Raw genomic sequence first — 23,500 nt, 5'->3', positions numbered from 1 at the left:
TGGAGATATGCACAGCACAAAAAACAACCACAGGAAACAAACATCCAAAAGAAAAAAAAAAGGAAGAGAGAGAGAGAGAGACATAACACGGAAACACCTTTTTGAGAAGTAATATACTTGTTTTGTAACCTTTCCTGAATGAAGTTGTTAAAGATGATCAGAAGTGTTGCATTTTTTGCAACTATAGTCATTCGCGGAGCCATGACATCTTTTACTGGTCCCCAGCGGCTGGGTGAAATTAACCTAATGGTTGATTCTGGTCCAAAGGCTAGAAGTTGTCCATTTCCATGCTTGACAATTAAAAGTATTACATCTTCTGCTGCATCTCCTAAAAAAGAATGCTAGAAATAATAAATAACACATCCTCTGCAGTTTTTTGACATTTCACATATAGAAAAACCACGAACCATATCCCCCTTTATACTGACTGACAGGCATTCCAAAACTGGCACAGACTTATTTTTAATTTATTTAAATCAGTCTTGAAACTGTAATTTTAACTTGAAATTGGCAAAATCTCCTTTATTTCTTGAATATAAAAAACCTTACATTTTAATTCCAATGTGTGAATCCTTTTACAACCTGAATTTTTAAAAGGTGTCACCAGGGGTAATCTAAAGAGGATGTTAATATACTACCTTCCCTAAAAATATTTTAACATTTTCATACAATACTAAAAACTTACCTTCTTCCATTTTTTAGAATAAATAGATCATATGAAAATTCTGTAGTTTATTTATAAAACAATTATATTTGAGTGTTACCATGGAGTAGCAAAGTTTTCAATTCCTTTCAGTTTTTTTCCTTTGAAGAAAAAATGTAGAGAAACCAGCTATAAAACCCTCTAATTAAAAGTCAAATCCAAGATTTTGTTGGACAATGAGATGCTTTATTAAATTTGATACACTTACTATATAAGAATTCTGTGAAAAAAATGGGGTATCAAATTACTTTGGATCTAGGTCTCTGCATTATAAAGTCTGTCCCCAAAAGATGTCCTCTCACTATATCCGATGGCTATAAGCATAGAGATGACCAAAAAGCGGCAATAGCTTTTCCCAGTAAGACAAGTTTCAACTGACCTGCCCACGGTATTACAAGTCCTCCTAGCAAAATAAAAAAATCCCAATCCCCATGTCTATATAGTATCATCTCCAAGCAGGTGAGACGGATGAAGCACTTGGACCAGCCCTACATCTGTGCTTGGCATGAGGTCCACACAGCATCAGCCTTGGGAAAGCCATCTTCCCCTCATCCAGACAACTCTACTTGAACTATTCCGAGACTCCTTGGAGGGGTGAAACTTCTAGAAAAAAGAAAGAGAGCAAGAGAGAGAGAAACAAGGTTTCAATATTGAAAGGAATATACAAATAATCAAATTCAACTGCACCAATGCTGAGGGGAAGAATGAAGAAGTTGGAAAACAAGCAGCTTTGTAAAAAGCCTCTCTGGTATGACAAGAACTGACCAGAGTGCCACTATCCCTGACATATCATTGGTGAAGGCCACCCATTTTCTTACCAGGCATGGGCGTCTCCACAATGAGGTGTTTGTGGTTGGTAAACAGTTCAGTGGAGTCTTGTTCTATTGATCTTTCCTCTAAGTCTGATTCTGGGATGGCAGTACAGCCACCTAGTTGGAAAAAATACATACAATATTTTGAGCAGTGTGTAGGAAAATCTGCCTCTCCGCACGGCAACCCAGCTTAAGAACATACCAATCATAAAGATAACCAACGATGTGACAACAATCTTCAGGAGCAGACCAAAAAGAATAATTTTAAATGTCTCTCTTTGGTGACAATACTGGGAATGAGTTATTGCCCCCAAAGACATATTATACCGAGATCACTTAGCAATAGCAGCAGTGGTGTTGTCTTTAAATTTCTTCTTTTTGAAGTCAGAAAGGACAAAACCTATAGCATATGTGATATCTGTAATATAAGGGTACCCCAGCAGGAATTCTCTCTAATATCAGAGCATCAGAAACTATAAAAACAAAAGCACACTGACCACAAGGGAATGCAACCTTTCTTGAGCAAAGTGGAAGGCTGCTGGTATCCTGAGACGGTGACTGTGGTGGTCTATCTCTGGACTTTGATTCTATCCCTGCGTTCAGCACTTCACAGTACAGACACAAACACTTCATAATTCAACAGCAAAGCCACATGCTGCATTGTGGAAGCTTTCAATTCCAAGTCAATTCCCACAGTGACTTGTGGATGAGCCAGCACCACTGCACTTTCAAAATATTGGGTATAAGTCATTTGATTTTATTCACCAAAATCTTGTAGGGGAGACTTGTGATAACTTCTTGACTGTATCTGTAACTTGATTTGACTAATTTGCTACCATTTCCTGGAAATGTACTGACATACTGTATACTACACATATTTTTTTCCCAAAGCCATTCTTCTTGTTAATGTAGCGTGATTTTTTTTTTTTTTCTTTTCCTTGTCTGAGGCTTCTCGTACACTGAGTCCAAAGCCTCTGTACTCAAGTTTGGCTGTATGCATGAGGGGGTTTATGAGGAAAGACAGGGTATCGCAGCGCTGATTTGTAAACCACATCACTCAAATGAGAGGGAAGGGGCAAGATCCCAAGTCTGAAGGAGAATACACCTTACCATTCATCCCTCTGCATCAACTCTGAAAAAAGAAATTGATGCCAAGGGAAACTTGAGAGAAAAGCATCTCCACATTCATAAAATAAGAATTAGAGGTAGCCTCAGAGGTTCCCCAAGAGGATATGTTAGAATTCTCCAACAGTGCAATGGAACTTGCCTGGCTATATCTAAAAATGGCAAGGGCCCCATCCAGAAGGAGGACCAGGCTTATTTTTTATTCATTTATTTGACAGAGAGAGACACAGCGAGAGAGGGAACACAAGCAGGGGGAGTGGGTGAGGGAGAAGCAGCTTCCCGCTGAGCAGGGAGCCCGATGCGGGGCTCGATCCCAGGACCCTGGGATCATGACCTGAGCCGAAGGCAGACGCTTAACGACTGAGCCACCCAGGCGCCCCTTATTTTTAATCTCTTTCCAAAGCCTGTATATCATGGTAACAATAACTATCATTATTGAGTACTTTCTAAATGCTAGAAACCCTGACCATATTATCTCATTTAGTTTCTAGAAACCATGAAATAGATATTATTATTCTCATCTTACAGATAAGACGGATCTAATGAGATGCAGTAACTTGCCAAGGTCACACGGCTCCTAAGGAGTAAGGAATAAGACCGAACTCACACCCAAGCCTGACAACACCTAAAGCGCATGTCATCTGATCACTTACTCTATGGCTCCTCAGTTGCAGCATTAGCCAAAGAGGTACTTGAGACTGCAGGACTCAGGTGTCAGCAGGTTTTATTCCACCTGCCAATCCACTGAGTGTGATGGCCAGGAGCACTGCTTAGAGTATTGTGAGGCCAAGGCAGGCCCCGAGGTGCTGGGACCTTGGCAAAGCCCAAGAAATAGCACCCTTCCCCTCCTGGCCCCTCACCCAACTGAGATAAAAACTAGGGTATGTGGGGTGAGGGAGAAGTACTTCTGTAAGACTAATGATAGGGAAGAACAGAAATAAGTGATGTGCTCCTTGCAGAACAGAAACTGATCTTAAGAAAAAAGGACCAGGAATGGCTTGGTTTCTCGTTGCACACTCACAAACCAGTTTAAGGCATCCCTGAGGCAGAGGGAGGGAGGAAGCAGGGCGAGGCCAGGAGTGTTGTACCCCTATAGCTATCTTCACGCACAAAGAAACCTCAGGAGTGGGGAAGAAGTATACCCAGCCAACAAATGGGAAGACTGCAGTGATCAGTTAGCAGTGTCTGCCACACATTTGTGGAGAGAGGCAGATCTGCGCTGATTAAGTAGAGTCCACCTCTTTCATTCCAGCTGACTCATACTGAGGCAAGACAAAGGATACAGACTTAAAAGCACTTCCTAGTTCTTTAATCACATGGACATAAAAGGACAAGTCAGTCATTACAGACTATGAACAACTTATGTAATTTCCTCTTTTCTTCCTGGCACAAAATTTTTTTTCCTTGTCCTTAGTACAAAGAGATAAAAAAAAAAATCTCTCAAATCCCACTGCAGGGCTGACCAGTCATTTGCCCTGGGAATCCCACCCCCCTCCTTTTTCGGATGCCTCGATTCAGCCAGACTGCCCAACCATACGCCTAGAGTTTCTGACCTCCCAGTTTGGAAGAAAGAATAAGCTATGGGATCTGGCATCCTGACCAATGGAAAATGGGAGAAGGAAAAAAGCCGGGCAGAGAATTCCCCTCCTGCCTCTCCCCAGGTGGGCCCTGAATTATTATTTTCCTTTTGCCAACCTCCGGGAAACTGCTGTGTGCTGGGTAGATGTATCTGCTGGGTCTCTTCATGGCTCTTTGAGGGAAGAACCAAGGATGAACCACTTTATAGTATATCACATATTTCCTTGACTCCCTTACCTTTTTCCTCATCCTCCCTTCCCCTGAGTTTGTCAAATAAACCATCATTTTAATCCTTCCCTCAGGCTCTGCTTTATTGCAAAAATCACTGACACTGGAAATAGTTCTAAAAAGCAGGCCTCCAACACAAAATTTTGAGGTTAGATTGCCCACCTATGTGTAAGAAATGGGGGCTCCATGAGTGGGAGCAAACGTGATGGGCAAAACCCTGTTATGTAATTATGTAAGCTTTCATCCATGGCTGACTGGAATGAAGTGCATGTAGAGGTCAAGACTAGCAGATTGAATAGCTGTGGAGTGGAAATATTTATAATTATAAGCATTCCCGAATAGGGCGGCTGCTTCTGATGACCAGATATGTTGGAAAAAAAGAAAACGGCAAGTTTGGTGAAGTTAATAGGCAATGAAAGGCACATCCTTAAAGTCAGAAGGCCACTTTGGCCTTGCTAATTTAAGTGAGATCATTGGACCCACGGCACTGGATATCACCAGGGAGCTTGTGAGAAATGCAGAATCTTAGTCCTCACCCCACAGCTACTGCATTTGAATCTGCTAAGAAGGACAGATGAGTATATCTGATGAGATTTTTGCTAGGATAAAAAACATTTGTTTGTTAAAAATTTCAGAATAAACAGTAAATAGAAATAACATATAAAACTTCCAGACTATCAGAGACCCTCTGAAGTCCATCCGTGGGAGTGGAGCCTGGGTTCCATGGATGCCAGATGAAGTACCCTTGGCTTAGAGCCTGTATCATCAAAGGATAGAAAGGAAGAAAAACCACAGCCGGATGAAATCATCCAAACACACATTGTGTGTGCAACACATAAGAGCCAACAGGCAAAAACAAGTGAGAGCCAGGGACCTCCTGATCTGGAAATCATAGTACTATGGACCTAGTGTGTGCTGGACACTTGGCTATGAATTCTCAATGCATTAGCTTACTCAATCCTCAGACAACCCTATCAGTAAGCGTTTATTGGCCCCACTTTACAATTATAAAATTATTGATATTAATTTGTGTTTTTTCTTCAGCTTCCCCCCCGCCCCGTGCCTCTTCCCCCCAAATTTCTCCAGGCCATTTTGCGCTTCCATGCCTCAGAAATTTGTACTGGGGCCAAAAAAAAAAAAAAAAAAGTAGCCTGAAAATACTCTCTTTTCTAGCCTTAGTTTTCCATAGACTGAGCTCACTGAAGATAGGAAAGTATCTCTGGGGAAAGATTTTCTCTAGTGGTAATTCAGAGGGGTAAAGAGAGCCAGGTTGGACCACCCCAAGGGAGCAAAGCATCAAGGAATGGAGATGCAGGCACAAGGAGGGCTGGGGATCAGGAGTTCCAACCTCAGCAAGGCCTCCCTCATCCACCAAGCCTCTGCTGTATGCTTAGGCAATGAGGCTGTTCACAGTACTGCACCCTCATTTTCTGAGCCCCAGAGAGACAAGAGGTAGGGGAGGTGGGGTGGGCAATAATAACTGAGACTGAATTTCCCACCATCTTGCTCATAAAGAAAACTAAAATTTTGACATTTTTTGTATCACTGACTTAGCTTTGTAAGACTAAGTGTCAGTCCTGCTAGAAAGTCTCAACTTATTAAATGTAAACCTAAAGATTACATCATTTGCCAAAGGTCACACAGCAAGTCTATATGAGCTGCAGCCCAGCTCTTCCCAGGGCAGCCATGCTTCTCAAAAGGACCAGTTTTTAAAAAATTTCTAATCTATCTAAACTAATACGTTTGTAAAATGTAATAACAATAAAAGGAGTTACTAGAAAAATGAAATGAATATACCAGCCCTCATCTATTAGTAGTATACTTAATCTTTATAAAAGTACCCTGTCAATTGCTACAAGTTCCTAAACACTCTCAATTACAGGTTCACAAAAAGTCTACAGGCAGATGCCAGTCTTCTGGCCACATTTTAACAACAGTGACACAAGATATGGTCTACCTTAATCAATATGATATAGAGAATTAGAGTTTAGAAATAATTATTCAGCAAACTCCTCATTATTTAAAGTTCAGATAGCCAGCAAAGTCATTGTGGCAACAACAGGGGCTTCTCACGACTTAGTTATGTGATCTCTGTTCTACTCAAATATCTAGGGGCAGCTCCCTCACTGCACAGTGTCCAGACCAGGCCCCATTTCCCTGCCAGGGAAGATGTCCAGGTTCCCCAGTGCCTGCTCCCGCCACAATGATGGGGATCCACTTCTACTTCCATGCCCTTTTATAAGAGGAGATTCAGTAAGGGAAACTGCAGTCAGGAGTTGGGACTAAGAGAACAATGTTGTAAGTGGTAGCTAACCCCTGCAGGTAAAATTTTAAAAATGTGAAGCATGTATCATGAACTGTGAATAATCAGCCCAGGAGCAGTTGGAACAAGATAGTCTATAAATTGGAGACTACACCAATGACGTTTAGGAGGATGTTTTTGAGGCACTTTACTACACTGCCTATTCCTCTGAATTGTTACCAAATTATGTGCAAGCTCATTTGTGTTAACCATACGTAGCTGTAAAAATTTGTTTTTTTGCAAGTTAATAACACATTAATACATACAGAAATCCTCATGTAGCCAGGAAATTATTTAAGTAAAAAACCTTACCTAAAATTCTGAATAGGAGTTCACACTATATTTATAAAGATAATGCAACTCGAGGATTTTTTAGGGAGTCCAAACTATCCTCGAACCTGTCTCTGCATTTAAAAGCAAACTATAAAATGGTTGAACTTCCTCCTTAACCAGGTGGAACATATTTTCTCAACAAGGGAATTATGCTAAGGAATTTCCACCCACTGTCAGAAAAACAAACAAATAAAAATAACAATAAAAAAGAGCTCAGGTGGGCGGCTGGGTGGCTCAGTCGTTAAGCGCCTGCCTTCAGCTCAGGTCACGATCCCAGGGTCCCGGGATCGAGTCCCACATCGGGCTCCCTGCTTGGCAGGAAGCCTGCTTCTCCCTCTCCCTCTGCCCCTGCTCTCACTGTGTCTCTCTCCATCAAATACATAAATAAAATCTAAAAAAAAAAAAAAAAAGAGCTCAGGTCCTCCCTGTAGGTTGCTACTGTGGCATTAACTATAAAAGTTATAGAATTCAAAGGTCAACATAGGAGGCCAGGCAGAAACAAATGTGACTATCCTCTAGAATACTAGCTAGAGATCAAAATCTGAATGCAAGGTAAACATTGACACGTCGGTAAATATATAACCAGCTAGCTGGCAAGAGAGAAAAGTAAAGCCCTGATCTGTAGTGTTTGCCCATGTCCATGGTGTAAATACTCCCAACATGGCCAATTTCAAGCAGCCAAAGTGGCATCGCCAAATAAGAGCTTGGCAGAGTTGCACAAGGAGCACACGGTTAGCACTTTCACCACACAGACTCTGTAGACACCAACCACCTCGAGAGCATAGAGTAAAATGTAGTAAAATAGTAAAGAGTTTTTAAGTATATTATCTTTGTTGCTGATACAATGTATTTGATTATAAAAATACATAATTTAGTTTTTAATAGTGGCTGAATTTGTCACTTAGCTCACAGAATACCTAAAAATTCAACAATTGGCTCTCATGAGCTCGTGAAAGCCAGTTCCGGCACTGAAGGTGGGCATGGTGTAGGGGGTTTAATGTCATGCTTTGAATCCTCGATTCAAACTGTGGCACAGCATTTATGAGCCAACCAGTCCTCTGGCGCAAGTTATTTCACTTGAACGAGCTTCAGTTTCCTTATCTATAAAATAGAAACTATGGCATCCCTCCTTCATAAGAGAGAAACTGATGAGTGTGTGTAAGTGCCTGGCACACTGAAAAACACAGGAAATTTTGGCTATTTTCAGGTAAAAGTTAGGAACACCAAAAGAAGAATAAATCGGCCAAGATAAAGGTCCCTTTATAAAGGTGGGAGTGTGAAAGGGTAGGGGTCACACAGGCTGATGCACCTATGGACCAAAGACACAGCTCTGCAACAAAAAAAGAAAAGTGCCCAGAAACCTTAAACATGTGGCCAACTCTGAAATTGACTACTCTTTTTTACTCATGCCCTATCTTATACTTTTCCTTCTACTAGATTAGCTGAGTTCTAATATTTGATCCTACCCCCATGTGAATCCTGATGGCCCCACTGACCTGCCTCACTCTCTACCTTATAACCCAAATAGTCTAAATCAGGGGTTGACTAGATAGTAAACATTTTTTAAATTCTGCAGGCCATCTGATCTCTGGTGCAATCACTCAGTTTTACCATTGTAGTGCAACTGCAGCCAAAGACAAAATGTAAACGTGAATGAGCACTGGTTGTGTTCCAATAAAACTTTACTTACTAAAACAGGTAGGAGGCCAGATTTAGCCCATGGACCAGAAATGGTTTGCCGGTCCCTGGCCTAATCCAAGGCTCACAGAAAGTTACTTTTTTACAGTATCCTAATTCTAAAGGATCCTAGAGGCGTTTTAACACTGTTAGATCACCTTACAGTTACTAGAATAACTAGAAGGAGGAGGACATTGGAGGAGGAAGAGGGTGACGAAGAGATGGGAGAAGGAGGGGGGTGAGGAGAAGGAGAAGCAGTAGAAGTAGAAGTAGAGGGCGCCTGGGTGGCTCAGTCAGTTAAGCGTCTGCCTTCAGCTCAGGTCATGATCCCAGGGTCCTGGGTTGGAACCCCACGTCGGGCTCCGTGCTCCGCAGGGAGCCTGCTTCTCCTTCTGCCACTCCCTCCTGCCCCCTGCCCCTGCTTGTGTGCACTCACTCGCTCTCTCTCTCTCTCTCTCAAATAAATAAATTGTGAAACACATAAATTGAAAAAAAAAAAAAGCATATTGTTTACCCTACTGCTACAATATTTTGGTTTGGGCAGTGATAAACTTTTTTTTAATAGACTACTTTTCAAAACCATTTTAGATGTTCAAAAAAATTTAGCAGATAGTACAGTGAATTCTTACATATCTTCTGCACAGTTTCTCCTATTGTGGTATCTTGCATTAGTGTGATACATTTGTTATGATCAATGAGCCAATATTAATACATTATTATTAACCAAAGTCCATAGTCCATTCAAATTTCCTTAGTTTTTACCTAATATCTTTTTTCCATCTAGGATACCACATGACACTAGTTGTCATACCTCTTTTGGCTCTTCTTGGTTGTGACAGTTCCTCAGACTTCCCCTAGTTTTTGATGGCCTTGACGGTTTTGAGGCGTACTGGTCAAGTATATTGCAGAATGCCCTTCTACTGGAATTTATCTGATGTTTTTCTCATGACTAGACTTGAGGAAAAATTTTTATAGGAGGTTTCTTTTTATAAATTCTTAAGGTTTCCAATATTTTAGAATTGTCTCCAGGGGTTTATCTTTCCTTTTATCAAAAGCGAAAGCTAAGTGGGTGGTGACTGGAGAGGCCACTGAAGGGGAAGGAGGCCAACAGTGAGACTTGACCTAGACGGTGAAGCTCACAGTAGTGGATCCAGGCTGGATCTGGCGGCAGGACCCAGGCCAGGTTATCAGTTGCCCCATCAGTAAAAAGAGGGTCTTAATGAGGACTATTGGGAGGATTATATGAGACCATGTACACCCAGTTTAGTTCTTAGTACACAGTACATTTTATCATCTCTGCCCTCTATTAATTTTTTTTGGCAAGATGTACTTTCTGCACCATTTTTGTGGAATCAGAGAACTCAGTTTTCAGTTCAACTGCCTTCATTTAGTAGATATCAAAACAGAGGCTCAGAGAAGGTAGCTCATGCCCCTAATGTCCCAGAGCTAGTTCTGAATCTCTTGCTTCCTAAACCACTAGAGCTTTCTCAAGTACTCCTCCTTTTCCAGAAAGATCTCAATGGATTTGTGAGTTGGCTGTCCTAACTAGTACTTCCTTTCAATGATACAGAAAATCCAGCAGGTTGGCAAGCTGTTCTTCGGGTATATTTTAGGATTTGCTGATTTATTTTCTTGCAAAGGTGACCTTTGCAGTCAATTGGGTGTATGGGTGAGAATGTTCCATTCCTTCAGGGAGGAAAAAAACTTTTCTTCTTTTTTCTTCATAATTGAGAGGAATCAAACAAGGTGACACTGAGAATCACAAATGACCCCAGACCCTGCTCTGACTTGCCAGCCAAAGAATCATCTGTTCACGTGGCTTGAATTGCCACTTAGAATGAAAAACAGCAGAAGCCTCAAAAATACACACCAGTGATATTCTTCATTTAACTAAGATTTAGTTGATGGATAGAGTATTTTTTTGAGGGTAACATTCAGATTTCATTTCAAAGGTTTATAATTCATGTAAAGAGTGGGGAATGGGTGCTTCGAAAAGAATACTTCACTATCTTAAATATGAAGAGCTTCCCAAAGAGACTTGAGTAGTAGTTTATAAATTTCTCTATAAATAGAGCCATTGGGAAACGTTATGTTCCTTATCCTCCCCCCTTCTCTATCTATACATGTGTGAGTGCAGGCACACACAAGCACAGAGGCACACAGACATGTACAGGAGTTTTTCTGATAATTCTCCTTTACTGTGTTTATTTTCCTAATTGTTCTTAAATATATTTTTTTCTAACCCAAGGACAGCATAAGCTTAGAAAGCCAAGTATCCTACTGTACGTTTGTATAGCGATTTTAGCTGAGTATTTAGAAACTTTTCAGCAAAATGGACCGGTGGAAGGAAGGATGCAGGTAGAGGAGACAGGGATACAGAGAATGCAAGGAAAGGGAAAGAAGAAGGATGAAGCACCAACGCAGGCTATGACTCTGTGAACATACTCCTATGTAAGATATTTGGGGCAACTTACTGAAGGTGCAGATGATCAAATATTCAAGCATAAAAAATACATTAGCAGTTCGGAAAAGGTAATGCAGAATAAGAGGGATAGCTAAGAAGAGTTGTGGATAAAACACAGATTAAAGACCTACACAAGGGCTACAGTGGAAATAAAAGGCAAAAAGCTCTGGAGGAAAAGTGGGGCTGCACTTCCCTGATTGATCCCCCACCAATCTCCATCTAAATTGGACCTCAGATCAAAGTGTCTGGTCTGTCCCATACTTGGACTTGACATTTCCTTAAAAGCACATCATAAGTGGTAAGGTTATGCTTGTTGGAAATATTATGACTAATGACCTGTGTGTGTGTGTGTGTGTGTGTGTGTGTGTGTGTGTGTGTGTGTGTGTAACTGTTCTGTGCTTAAGAGTAATTTTGGAGAGCCAACATTTCTGTGAAATTGGGTTTAGAAAGGTGCTTGCTTAGCAGATGTGTTCCAGAAAAAAAATATATATATATTTATATAAATGTGTATACATACATATACATAATAAATACAACAGGCACAGACCTCATCAAAACACGTCTTGGAAATAAAGCTGTTGCAAATGTACGATATCGCTGAATATGTTTCTACCACAGCACGGTAAATCAGGTTGATATCATATGATGCTGCTGCTACTCTAAAGGAGGAACTGGATGACATAGGTCTGTATCTTTCTCATCTCTACTTCCATTCTGCCCTTTATTTTGTTGTAATGTGGAAGCACCCCACCCTTAACTTGGTTCAATTTTACAGTTTCAAAATTCAGCAAAGCAGAAGAAGAAAATGCTTTTCCATCTAGTTCTATGTGTCCAGTTCCAACATAAAATATTTGCTTTTCTGTGTTCTGTTTCAGTCCATTCTACAACTTTTCTATCTCCCTGTATTCGCAGATGCCATGCTGACCACATTGACAGTAGCTCATCCACCAGCCAACAGAGATAATAATGTCTAGCAAAGAGAGGCAGGTGAAGGTCACTGTAATGTGTGTCCACCATGACAACCCATGGACTGTTTGGGAATCTAATTCTGCTGCTTAATAATAAGCTTTGATCCCCCCCACACAGTGAGAACTTAAAATGTGTTCAAGACTATGTGTGTACCTATGTTTGAAAATATTTCCATTTCACACCTCATAGCAGAGACCAAGTGTGTGAATAAAAGGGAGTCTAATATATTTTAAGAGGTCTAGCATGTGTCTCAACAAGTTTTAAAATCCCCATAAAGGCTAAATACTAAGTCCCTTGGGGTATAAGGGCTCCAGTTAGAGTCTGTATTTAAGAGAGCAGGGTGCTCCTGGCATTAAGAGGTTTCCACAACTTGAATAATGATAGGTGTCTAAGTATTCTTTTAGCTAGACCACCATTTAGAATTTAGGTCCACTTGGTACAGAGGATTAAGAAGTACGGGAACATAGCCATTTTCATCCATTGATAATTATGTAAACAGAATGTACCAAGCAGAAAAAGAATCCTATTTACAAAAAAGCAAGTGCAGTCCATAAATCCTACAGATTGGAATGGATCCAGGTTAAGAATTTCTCCAGATGTCAGTCTGTAAACAGGGCTTCATAAAGTGAATTCCTCAATTAATTGTTGGCAAGAGTGATCTTTACACTATGCTAGTGCATTATGACCCCCTACCATATGTAGGTGAATTGTTGTCTGGCCCTATAGATCATTAATCAGTTATGACACAAAAGAGGAGAAAGAAGCTGGGGTCAGCACAACTTCTGACATGGAGAGAAGGTACCATAAATTACTGCTCAGGAACTCAGAGCTTTGCTCACTGAAGGAAATGAGAACTCTTCCTATTTACTTGCATTACATCTGTTTTTCTAACACATTTAGTTCTTAACCTGGAGCACTTGGAAAGACACAAACCCAGTAAGAACATAAACATGGAACTTAAAAAAAACAAAACAAAACAAAACAACCTACTCACCATTTTGTTAAAGCCTCCAATCACAATGTTTTCCCACATGTTAACAAGGCCATTAAATCCCCCAAACAGGAATACGAAAGTATTACCCGGCGATAGTGAGAAGGTGGGGAAGAAGAGAAAGTTAATATTTGCTTTTCCTTGCCAGTTGATCAATGTCTGGAGCACTCTGCAATGAAATGCAAGATCTACTGTCTTTCAACTAGATCTTTTCTATACTGATAAGTACAGTATTTTCTTGTTCAAAAAGAAGGTGATTGTGGTTTTTAATTTCCATTTTGTTTCTAAATCCTAAGGAAATCCAATGTACAACTGGAAAGAGACATGATTTTAAGACATTTCCATTTCAAATACTTTCCTCTCCTAACTCCCACTTCAGAGACCAACTCTCTCTCAAAAGTACACATGCACAAATAAAACATTATAGCCACAGTTGAGAAAGAAAGGAAGCCAATAGTTCTGCAATAATAATTTCTTTCAAAAAATGAAATGAAATAGTAAAAGCATAACTCTACTTTGCCTGGACACCACATAATAAGAGAGCCAGTGTTCTTCACAGTCTCCCTCTTGCATCAAGTGGCTATTAATTCCCCAATGATCCTGGCAACATTTCTTCAACTTGAGTTTCTTTCCACAACCCAATTAAAAGCCATAATCTTGACCAAACTGTGTTGTTTTTAATAATGACAGAATCTAGGTGATGATTATGAAACGAAGAGTTCAGTTGGGTCACTCTGGTTACAAACAGGTTCAGAGTAAAGAGAAAAGAACACAATGGTTCTGGAGAGTGCCTGTTCCATCATATTCTTCAAATGCAATGGGGAACCTGAATAAACACTCAGGACTCATTCCAAAGTAACTTTATTGTCTAGTGATACATTTCTAAAATAGTCCATTAAACAATGTCATATCTTACAGAAAAGGGAAATGTACACAGGATAATGTTAGCCCACTGATCGCAGAGAGGGATATCCTGAAAAGGGGCGTTGCATGGCAAGTTTCACTGTATCTTGAACAAAGTCACATAAATCTGGGCCTTAGTTTCCTTTTCCCAGAAATGCAGAAAATATAGCATTTATCTTAGGAGAGAAAAAGATTAAGCTAGTTAATGCCTGTAATATAGTCATCACAGAGCCTGGCACACAGTAAACTCCTAATAAATGTTAGCTATTATTTTCATGATTAACCCCCAATATACATTAGTCATTACAGTTACAGCCAATTACACGTGAAACTGCAAGCCATGAGGACAGCACAAATTTATATTTGACACTCTAAAAAATGCTCAAGTGAAAATTGAGGCTGGGGTAAGCAGACCAGTGGCAGAATGTTTCTAGCTGTACCAAGTAGCCAAAACCCAAACTGTCAATGATGCATTAAAATAATTCACTTGAAAATAGTGCGTGCATTCCTTTTAAGTTGAAATCAATTAATATAACACTGTATGTTAACCCCACTGGAATGAAAATAAAATAAATATAATAAGTAAATAAAAATTTAAAACAATTTTAAAAAGATGAAATCACTGATAAGTTACTGTCAAAGATGACCACCCCTCTTGAGATCACAAAAGGAATTTTTTAAAAAGGCTCACCAAGAAGAAGATGATGATGACGATGACGATGATGGGTGCATAATCACATTCATTGTTTTCTATTTACCAGCAGTGCCATTATTACTGAGAAATGCAAACCCACAAGATAATATGACATAAATGGAAGAAACATTAAGATAAAAGGGTAAAAGAGTGGCAGGTTTGCTTTCTCATGGGAAATTGAAATGGCCAGCAGATGAACCTTAAAAGAGGAAGTCTGCTGACCTAGAGTTACTAAACATAGGAGGCAGCCAAGGAGCAAAGGAATAAAGCAACGTATTTAAATGTATGCCTTGAAGGAAGCAAACACCAATTATTTTTATATGACTTTAATTCTCCTAGTGAATACTTTATAGGTGTTGGCAAGTCCTTCTGGAAAAGGAAGGGATTATTAATGAAGGATTCAGTGGCAACTACTCACCACCAGTGTTTTAAGAAATAACGCTTAACAAAGAGTCATTTAGTTCATACCTCACCTCTAAAGATATAGAAATTTTAAGATCCTTAAATAGCAAAGTATTACATTCATATATACAGTCCTTTCTATTTCAGTTTCCAGATGATTCTCTAGCCTGCAAGGTAAACAAATAAGCTTCCCACAGGAAAATAAACACATAGAGGGAAGGAGATAGTTTTTTTTCTCTTATGCAAAGAGTAGGTACTTAATATATACTATTATATCATATATATCATATATGTGATATAATATATATATATGTATACATATATTCAAAAGGGAACTCATGAAACTTGAAGAAACACACAGGAAACAGTCCTTTAAAAATTTATCTTTGAAGAATGCTCTACCACATGATACTAGGATTGTGGCTGGCGACAGCCCACTAATGTACAGGCTAGCCAAGCTGGGGAAATGCCTGATCAGGTCCTGTATTCTATCTTGTTTCTCAAAGAACTCAATCCATCTACTCTAACAAATTCTCATACCATGTGAAATGAAATCTCTCTGGCTAACATCTTGCTCTGAAAATTTTCCAGTTGCTTCAAGAGCATAAACTCTTGTGCTAGACTGTCAGAATTTTAATCCCAGCCCCACCATTATTAGTTGTTGTTTTTTTAAAACTAGTTACTTGATTATTTTTCTGCCTCAAATTCCTTATTTGTAAAATGTGGATAATAATTGTACCTAGCTCATAGGGTAACTGTAAAGGTTAAATGAGTTAATTTATGTAAAGCACTTCAAATAGTGCCTGGCTCACAGTAAGTGATATACAAGTATTATAATACCACTACTACTATTATCATAAGCATCATTTTTACCTTATATTGCCAAAATTCCCTCACTTGAGCCTGAGAGTCTCATTGTAAGGAAAGGAGATTACTGAATTTCAAGGTGGAGAGCGGCAACTCTAGCTATCTGACCTCCAGAAAAATGAACTGTTGTGTTAGACAAGAAAAACCTTAACTGGTCATCTGGTCTGGAAAAAAAAAAAAAAGTGACCAGTAGGAAGGAAATAACAGCTTGGTAAAGAAAGAACAAAGACTGGAGTCTAGATAAATAATCTAGATAAATAATCATGGACAACCATAAAGATCAAATCAGGAATAATTTACTGTCTCTTGACCATACTTTCTTACATCTTCCTCCATTTCTTTGCGCCTCTTGATGGCAAAACTTCTCCAAAGAGTTGTCTGAATTTGCTGTTTTCAATTCTTTTCTTTTCCCTTCTCTTGTACATGCATCTCAGTGTAGCCTTTGCCTCGACCACTCAAGTTGCTTTTATCAGGATCACTATGACCCCCATGTTGCTAAATCTACTGGACAATTATCAGCCCTCAACTTACTTGACCCCTGAGCGGCATTTGACACAGCTAATAACTCCATCTTCTCTGAACCTCTTTCTTCACATGACTTCTAGGATACCACATCTGACTGATTCTCCTCTCACCTCACTACATGCTCCTTCTCAATACCTTTTGCTGGTTCCACCTCTTTTCCCAAACCTCCTATAAATTAGAAGATGCAGCACTCAGTTTTTGATCCTCATCTCTTCTAAAATCACTACCCTGGTGATCTTATCCAGCCTCACGGCTTTAAATAACACTTTCATGCTGACAAATCCTAAGTTTATAACGCTGGCCCAGACTTCTCTCCTGAACTTCAGGCTCATATATCCAACTACGTACTCACTCACCTCACTTGGATATACAGCGGCATCTCAAACTCCATGTATCCTAAACTGTACCCTGATTTTCCCCCACAAATGTGTTCTACCACAGCCTTTCTCATCTCAACTCCATGCTTGCAGTGGCTCAAGCCAAAACTCTTGGGGTCATTCTGGACTCCTTTCTCCCTCTCACACATCACAGCCACTGTTACTAAATTCTGCTGTGTTGTCTTTGTATTTAAAAGATATCCAGAATCAGACCACTTCTCACTACCTCCACCACTATACCATCACTCTGACGCAATCCACCATCATTTCTTACCTGAATTACTGCTAAAGTACTTAACTGAGTAACCACTGAACTGACTGCCCACTTCTACCTTTGACCCCTTGCCCCCTACCAGTCCATTTTCAATCTAGCAGCCATGGATCCTTTTAAAATGTAAGATCGCATCATTTCTCCATTCAAAATGGACCTACCCATTTCACTCAGAGAAAAAGTAGAAATCTGAGAAAGGCCGTACATGATCTGACCCCTCTGACCTCCTATCCTACCACTCTGCCTCACTGGTCTCCTCGCTGTCCCAGGAACATGCCAGGTCCATTCCCTTTACTTGGAATACTTATCCCTCTGATCTATGCATGAATAAATCCCTCATTTTCTTCAAGTCTCTGTTCAAAAGTGGCCTCCTCAACAAAGCCTACCATGACAACCAATTTAAAATCATAATCTTGTAACTGCCCCTTTTCCAACATTCCTTTTCTTTTTCTGTAGTGCCTACCACCTTTTAACACTAACACTATTTTCTAATATAGGATAGAGCTTACTTATTTATGATGCTTGGCGTGCAGTGTCTCCCCCTGCTAGAATGCAGTGCTCCAAAACCGTAAAGATCTTCATTTTGTTCGTTGCTCTATCCCAAGCCCTAGAATAGTGCCTGGCACATAGTAGACACACAATAATTATTTGTTGACCTGAATTAATGAATTTAGGCTAAGAGATCAGGAGGAAGCAATGGAAACCAAAATTCTCTTTTAACATCACATTATCTGCCTTTCCCACTGGGCGGTTGGAAAGTAATTAGAGCAGAATGTAGTACAGTAACTTTTATTCCTACTTCCCAGCGTACCTGATTGCTCTGTGAACCAGAAATGGTTCTCAACAAGTTCCTTGCTTTAGTTGATACTCATCTTTAAGAAACGAACCTTACTGGATGATAACACATGGAGAATCTGTGAGATTGAGTAGGTGCAACAAGAAAACATCCAGCCCAGAAAGGAAATAAGATCTCAGTAGTAATTTGTGTAGAAGCTAAAGTTAAAAAGAAGTATTAGGGCACTTGTAATTCTAGTTCTTGATATCAGTCATTTGTGGATGAAAGAACTGCAAGGGAAGGTACAAAGACTTCTGTCTGAGAAATTTCTCAAAACGAATGAAAAAGGATCCATCTCATTTCCACTGGGGCATCAAGTTATAGCCTGGAACAGTTTATTTTTCTCAGGCTACTTCAAATCTAAACGTGTTTTTAAAAGCAAGACTAATGCAAGATTAGATAAATAACTGGACAATGTTTTTTACACTCTTGTAAACTAAACATTTCAAATTCCTCCCTAACTCTTTACTAACATAAATCTCTAATTCCAGAGAAAGTGAAATATCCTCAAAGTTTAAACATCACTGTGAATTATTCACATTTACCTCCATTTCCCTCTTACACTTTTTTGGCAATAAAAAGCCAGTTTTCGTCCAAACTATGGTACCATGACTCTCTTCCGATGGTAAAACAACTTGGACGAAGCCCAGCTCCACTGCCGTTGAAGACGGCACACTGCAGCCCTTCCCGACACTTTCTTTTCTTTCTTACCTTCTGTACACCCCGCACTGGCCTCTCTCAAACCACACCTCTATAAACAGACGGGAAACGTGAAGCTATTTGCCTGCAATTAAGCTAGGGAAACAATTTTTAAATGGTGTCACACACAAAAGAGGAAGAGTTGGTAAGGCAAGAAAACATCAGGGAGAGGAGGGGTCTCTCTGGCTGAGTAAAGGGAGACGCTGGCATGAGCAGCTCTGTCGGAATGCCACAGGGGAAGAAAGGAAGGGAGGGAGAGATGGCGGAAGATGAAGGGTGTGCAAAAGGCAGAGGGAATGAGGATGGTCAGCCCACAGCACAAACCACGTGTCAGAACATTTGGGAATGTAAGGGGTGGCTTGGAGATAAGAGAATACACCAGGCTAATGGGACCATTCAATCTGCGTCATGTTCCACGGTGTCTGAAACAATCTCACTTGACTTTGGTCCTCACAACAGCTCTTAGTGGTGGAGTAGCTAAAACTCTATGCCCCCACGCCCAAGGAAAACACCCGCCCAGCTCCTGAGTAACTTACTTGAAACTTCTGAATCTCGATTTCCTCATATGCAAAATAATGGGTAGTTCTTATAATAAATAATATGAGGACTGACTGACCCAAGGTCAAACAACAAGCCAATGACCCCGTTAGGAGTAGAACCTGTGTCTTCCATGCCATGAGCATTTTCCACCAAAGCACACTGGTACGGAGACAAAGACAGAAGGCAGAAATTGAGGGGGCTTCAAAGGAGTACAAGTGGAGCAGGTGGAAACGTGCAGAAGAGATAATACAGATGACTACAGACCCAGACCGGGGCTTCTGGGAGGTGAAAAACTGGATGCAATTTTTGCACAGGAATATGAAAGAGAAGACCATGATGAAGGGAAAGAATTAGGGGCTTATATATGATAGTTGGATAATAATTACATTAGTTCCGTTTGTGAGTATTTGTTATGTACTAGCCATCATGCTACTTCTTTACATGGTTGCTCATTTTCAGCAACCTAAAATGGTGGTTATTAGTATCTCATTGCACAGGTGATGAAACTAAGCTCTAAAAATTGACTTGTTCAAGGTCACACACACGTGAGTGAGAGAATCTGTTACATGCTGACTCCAAAATCCAAGTCTTAAACCATTCCATTATCTTGCTTCTCCTTGACAGAAAGAAAAGACACAATGGGATTGTAAATTATTGTTTGAAGAATAAGAGTTTTAGATTGGCAAAACAGGATGCCTGGGTGGCTCAGTCGTTAAGTGTCTGCCTTCGGCTCAGGTCATGATCCCAGGCTCCTGGGATTGAGCCCCTGCTCGGCGGGAAGCCTGCTTCTCCCTCTCCCACTCCCCCTGCTGTGTTCCCTCTCTTGCTGTCTCTCTCTGTCAAATAAATAGATAAAATCTTAAAAAAAAAAAAAAGAGAGGATCACGGTGTATACCTTATATTCCCAAAACCCACTCATCCCTACCTCTTGCTCAAAAGAAAAGTGAAAGGGCTTAGGAAAATGACTGAGGTTTCATCTCAGCAAAAAAGAAATCAGCACAGAAGTAACTTAAAGAGCCACCAGTGAAGACAGATTCTTAGACAGTTTAAAAAGACCCTTAGACAGTTGGGGGGTGCCTGGGTGGTTCAGTCATTGGGCGTCTGCCTTCAGCTCGGGTCATTATCTCAGGGTCCTGGGCTCGAGCCCTGCATGGAGCCCGGCATGGAGCCCCGCATTGGGCTCCCTACTCCGTGGCAAGGCTGCTTCTCCCTCTCTCACTCCCCCTGCTTGTGTTCCCTCTCTCACTGTGTCTCTCTCTCTCAAATAAATAAATAAAATCCTTAAAAAAAAAAAAAGGACCCTTAGACTGTTGAAAAAGAATTCAGAGTTAATGGATGCTTCTATAGAATATAATTACAAAGGAGAGGAAGTGGCTCAATAAGAGTAGATAGGATTTACAATTAGAAAGAAGTGGAATAGTAAAGTGGAATATAAATGCCTTTTCCAACTACACTGAGGAAAACACAAAATCAGTCTTCCATAAGCTGGGAAATGTCAAAGGAGTTCATAGAAGAAAAATTTTAATTACAACAAAAATAAAGAAAAATGGTTAAAAATTATAATAAACTATCTTTCTCATGATGCTAGACAGTGGCAGAATATTTAACATTTACATGAAGATCTGTTTTCCAAATTTAGCATAACTGTGCTAGGAAACTATGACAAAGCCCTGCAAGTGCAAACTCGCACAGAAAAAAAAATAACAAACTCAAGGGCAATTTGTGCATGTATATATGCAAAAAATCCAAATTAAGACAGCAAATCAAACTAAGAATGATATATTAAAAAAGCAACAATAAAGAAAAACTTATTCCAGGAATACAGAATTTTTCGATTAATATAATTCTTCAAACCAGTATATCAGAAAGGAATCTCAACAGAGGATAATATTCAACACGCACTTCTGATTTAAGAAGACACCTAGTGAACTAGGAATAGCTATCTGAAATTCATAGGCAACATCAAATTTATGAGTAAAGCAGATAAAGACATTCAGGGTAAGATAAAAACATGAGTCAAGATAAAGATGAGGATCTTGGCCATCTATCACTACTATTGTTTAATGTGGTTCTAGAAATTCAAGGCAATGTAATAAGAAAAAAGGAAAAGAATGTGTGTATTAGAAAAGAGATTAAATGATCATAATTTCTGGATGATGTAATTATATACCTAAAATATTTCCAAGAAGATGAAACAAAATCTATCTGAATAGGTGGAAGACATATATGTGTGTCTGTGTGTATATATATATATATATATATATATATATACACACACACATATATATGTATATATATATATAACATATGTATAAAAGATAAATATATCAAATATATATACCTATACATACAATCTTCCACCTATTCAAATAGACTTTATTTCATATTCTTGGAATATATATTTGATCATTTCCCTTTGAATTAACAATATCCAAATAGAAATGTAATGGAGGAATTATTATATCCAAGGGATACCAAATAGGGGCACCTGGGTGGCTCAGTCAGTTAAGAGTCTGACTCTTGGTTTTGACTCAGGTCATGATCTCAGGGTTGTGAGATCAAGCCCTGCATCAGGCTCCACACTCAGTGAGGAGTCTGCTTGGGATTCTCTCTCTCTCCCTCCCCCTCTGCCTCTCCCCTCTCCTTCTCTTTCTCTCTCTCAAATAAATAAAATCTTTAAAAGCAAACAAACAAAAACACAAAAGGATACCAAATAAATACTTAAATAAATGCTACTATGCCATTATGGTAATTATAATAGCATTGCTATCAGTGTCAGAATAGGAGAGGAAAATGGAATACCATATGAGATATTTAGTATATTTTACAAGTATATTTCAAATTAGTGGCAAACGATGTATTATCCAATAAACTCTGCTGGAATTTGTGTAAAATATTGAGAAAAAAACAAAAGGTAGGTACACCAAATAAATTTCTGATGGTTAAAAGAGCTTAAGGTAAAAATGTACGAAGAAAAAGTAAAAAAAAAAAAATATGTATATATATATATATATACACACACACACACACACACACACATATGGAATCAGTAGAGAAAAAGGAATAGATTTGACTATCAAAAGGAAGTCAGGTTAAAAACAAAAAAAATCCAAACAAATTACCTAAAGCAAAATTTAAAACAAAACTAAAACCTCAGAAAAATATTTGTAACATACATTATAGAAAATGAGTTAATTTCTTTTTGATACAAAGTGCTCTTCAATCAATAATAAAAAGTGATATTCTGATTGATAGAAACATGGGAAAGCGTGAAGAAGTAATTCACAGAAGGAAAATATAAAAGGCTAATACATAATAGGAATGATGCAAATTATTACAAAATTACCAAACTATGGCTACAAATATTTTTAAATGCAGCCTTATTAATAGCCACAGATATACAATTAAAATACCAGTTTCCACTTTGATAACAATAAAGACAAAAAGGAATGATAATCACTGATGTCAAGGAGGCACCAAAAAGTCACTGTTGAACTTTTAAAATCAAGAAGAAATTCCTGGAGAGCAAGCCAAAAACAGAAACAGGTTCTTCAATTCTAGGCCTTTGCTCTAAGGCAATAATCAAAGATGGGTACAATAGCCTCACATAGATGTTAGACACAGCAGTATTTATAATAATTAAAAAATAAAATTATCTAAATGTCCAATAATCAGGGTTACAACACCCATATACTTTCTGTTACAGACCTCTCACTCTAAAGATCCTGCAGGTAGTTTCTTGAACAAGCTCTGGTTTTCCACACTCCTTTGTTCTTATTTAAATTATGTCCTCTGCCCGGAATGTCCTCCTCTAATGTCCTTTACATTCATGTTCTTCGTGGATCAGTTTAAAGAATAATAATAGTAACTATGATAATAAGTATAGAGATAATAACAATAACAGTGGATAACATTTATCAAGAACTTTTAAGAAGCAACTGTTATTCTGAGTTATATATGATAACATTTAATACTGGTAACAACCCTATGCTGTAATGCTTTTATTACTTCTACTATACAGAGAAGAAAACTGAGGGATATAAGAGTTAAATCACAAACCCAAGGTCACACAGCTAGTTAGACGGCACTATGATACAGACCCAACCAAAAATGTGGCTCTAGGTTCATGTTCCTAGAATTTGGCCTCTCCAAGCCACCTCATCTGTAAAATTTCCTCCTGCCCCAAGCCCAGAATCAGGCCCTAG

General features: G+C 39.2%; 1 protein-coding gene across 7 annotated transcripts in view; it reads right to left on the bottom strand.

Moving 5' to 3' along the window:
• Positions 1-867: 867 nt before the first annotated feature.
• Positions 868-23,500, bottom strand: part of BBS9 (Bardet-Biedl syndrome 9) — a 479,889-nt gene continuing 457,256 nt past the window's right edge. For 5 of the 7 annotated variants that reach the window (XM_027574544.1, XM_027574547.1, XM_027574545.1 and 2 more), the window contains 2 exons: positions 1,522-1,632; positions 880-1,306 (listed from right to left, as the gene is read on the bottom strand). In XM_027574544.1, coding sequence (XP_027430345.1) covers positions 1,275-1,306; positions 1,522-1,632 — 143 coding nt within the window. In that variant the 3' untranslated portion in view covers positions 880-1,274. Of the gene's footprint in view, positions 1,307-1,521; positions 1,633-23,500 lie in introns of all 7 variants that reach the window. The other 2 variants (XM_027574543.1, XM_027574546.1) reach the window with 2 other exon arrangements.

This window comes from Zalophus californianus, chromosome 12 (assembly GCF_009762305.2).
Source record: "Zalophus californianus isolate mZalCal1 chromosome 12, mZalCal1.pri.v2, whole genome shotgun sequence".
Lineage (NCBI taxonomy): Eukaryota > Metazoa > Chordata > Mammalia > Carnivora > Otariidae > Zalophus > Zalophus californianus.
Note: the sequence above shows the minus strand (reverse complement) of the source record. Positions and strands in the feature narration are given on the sequence as shown.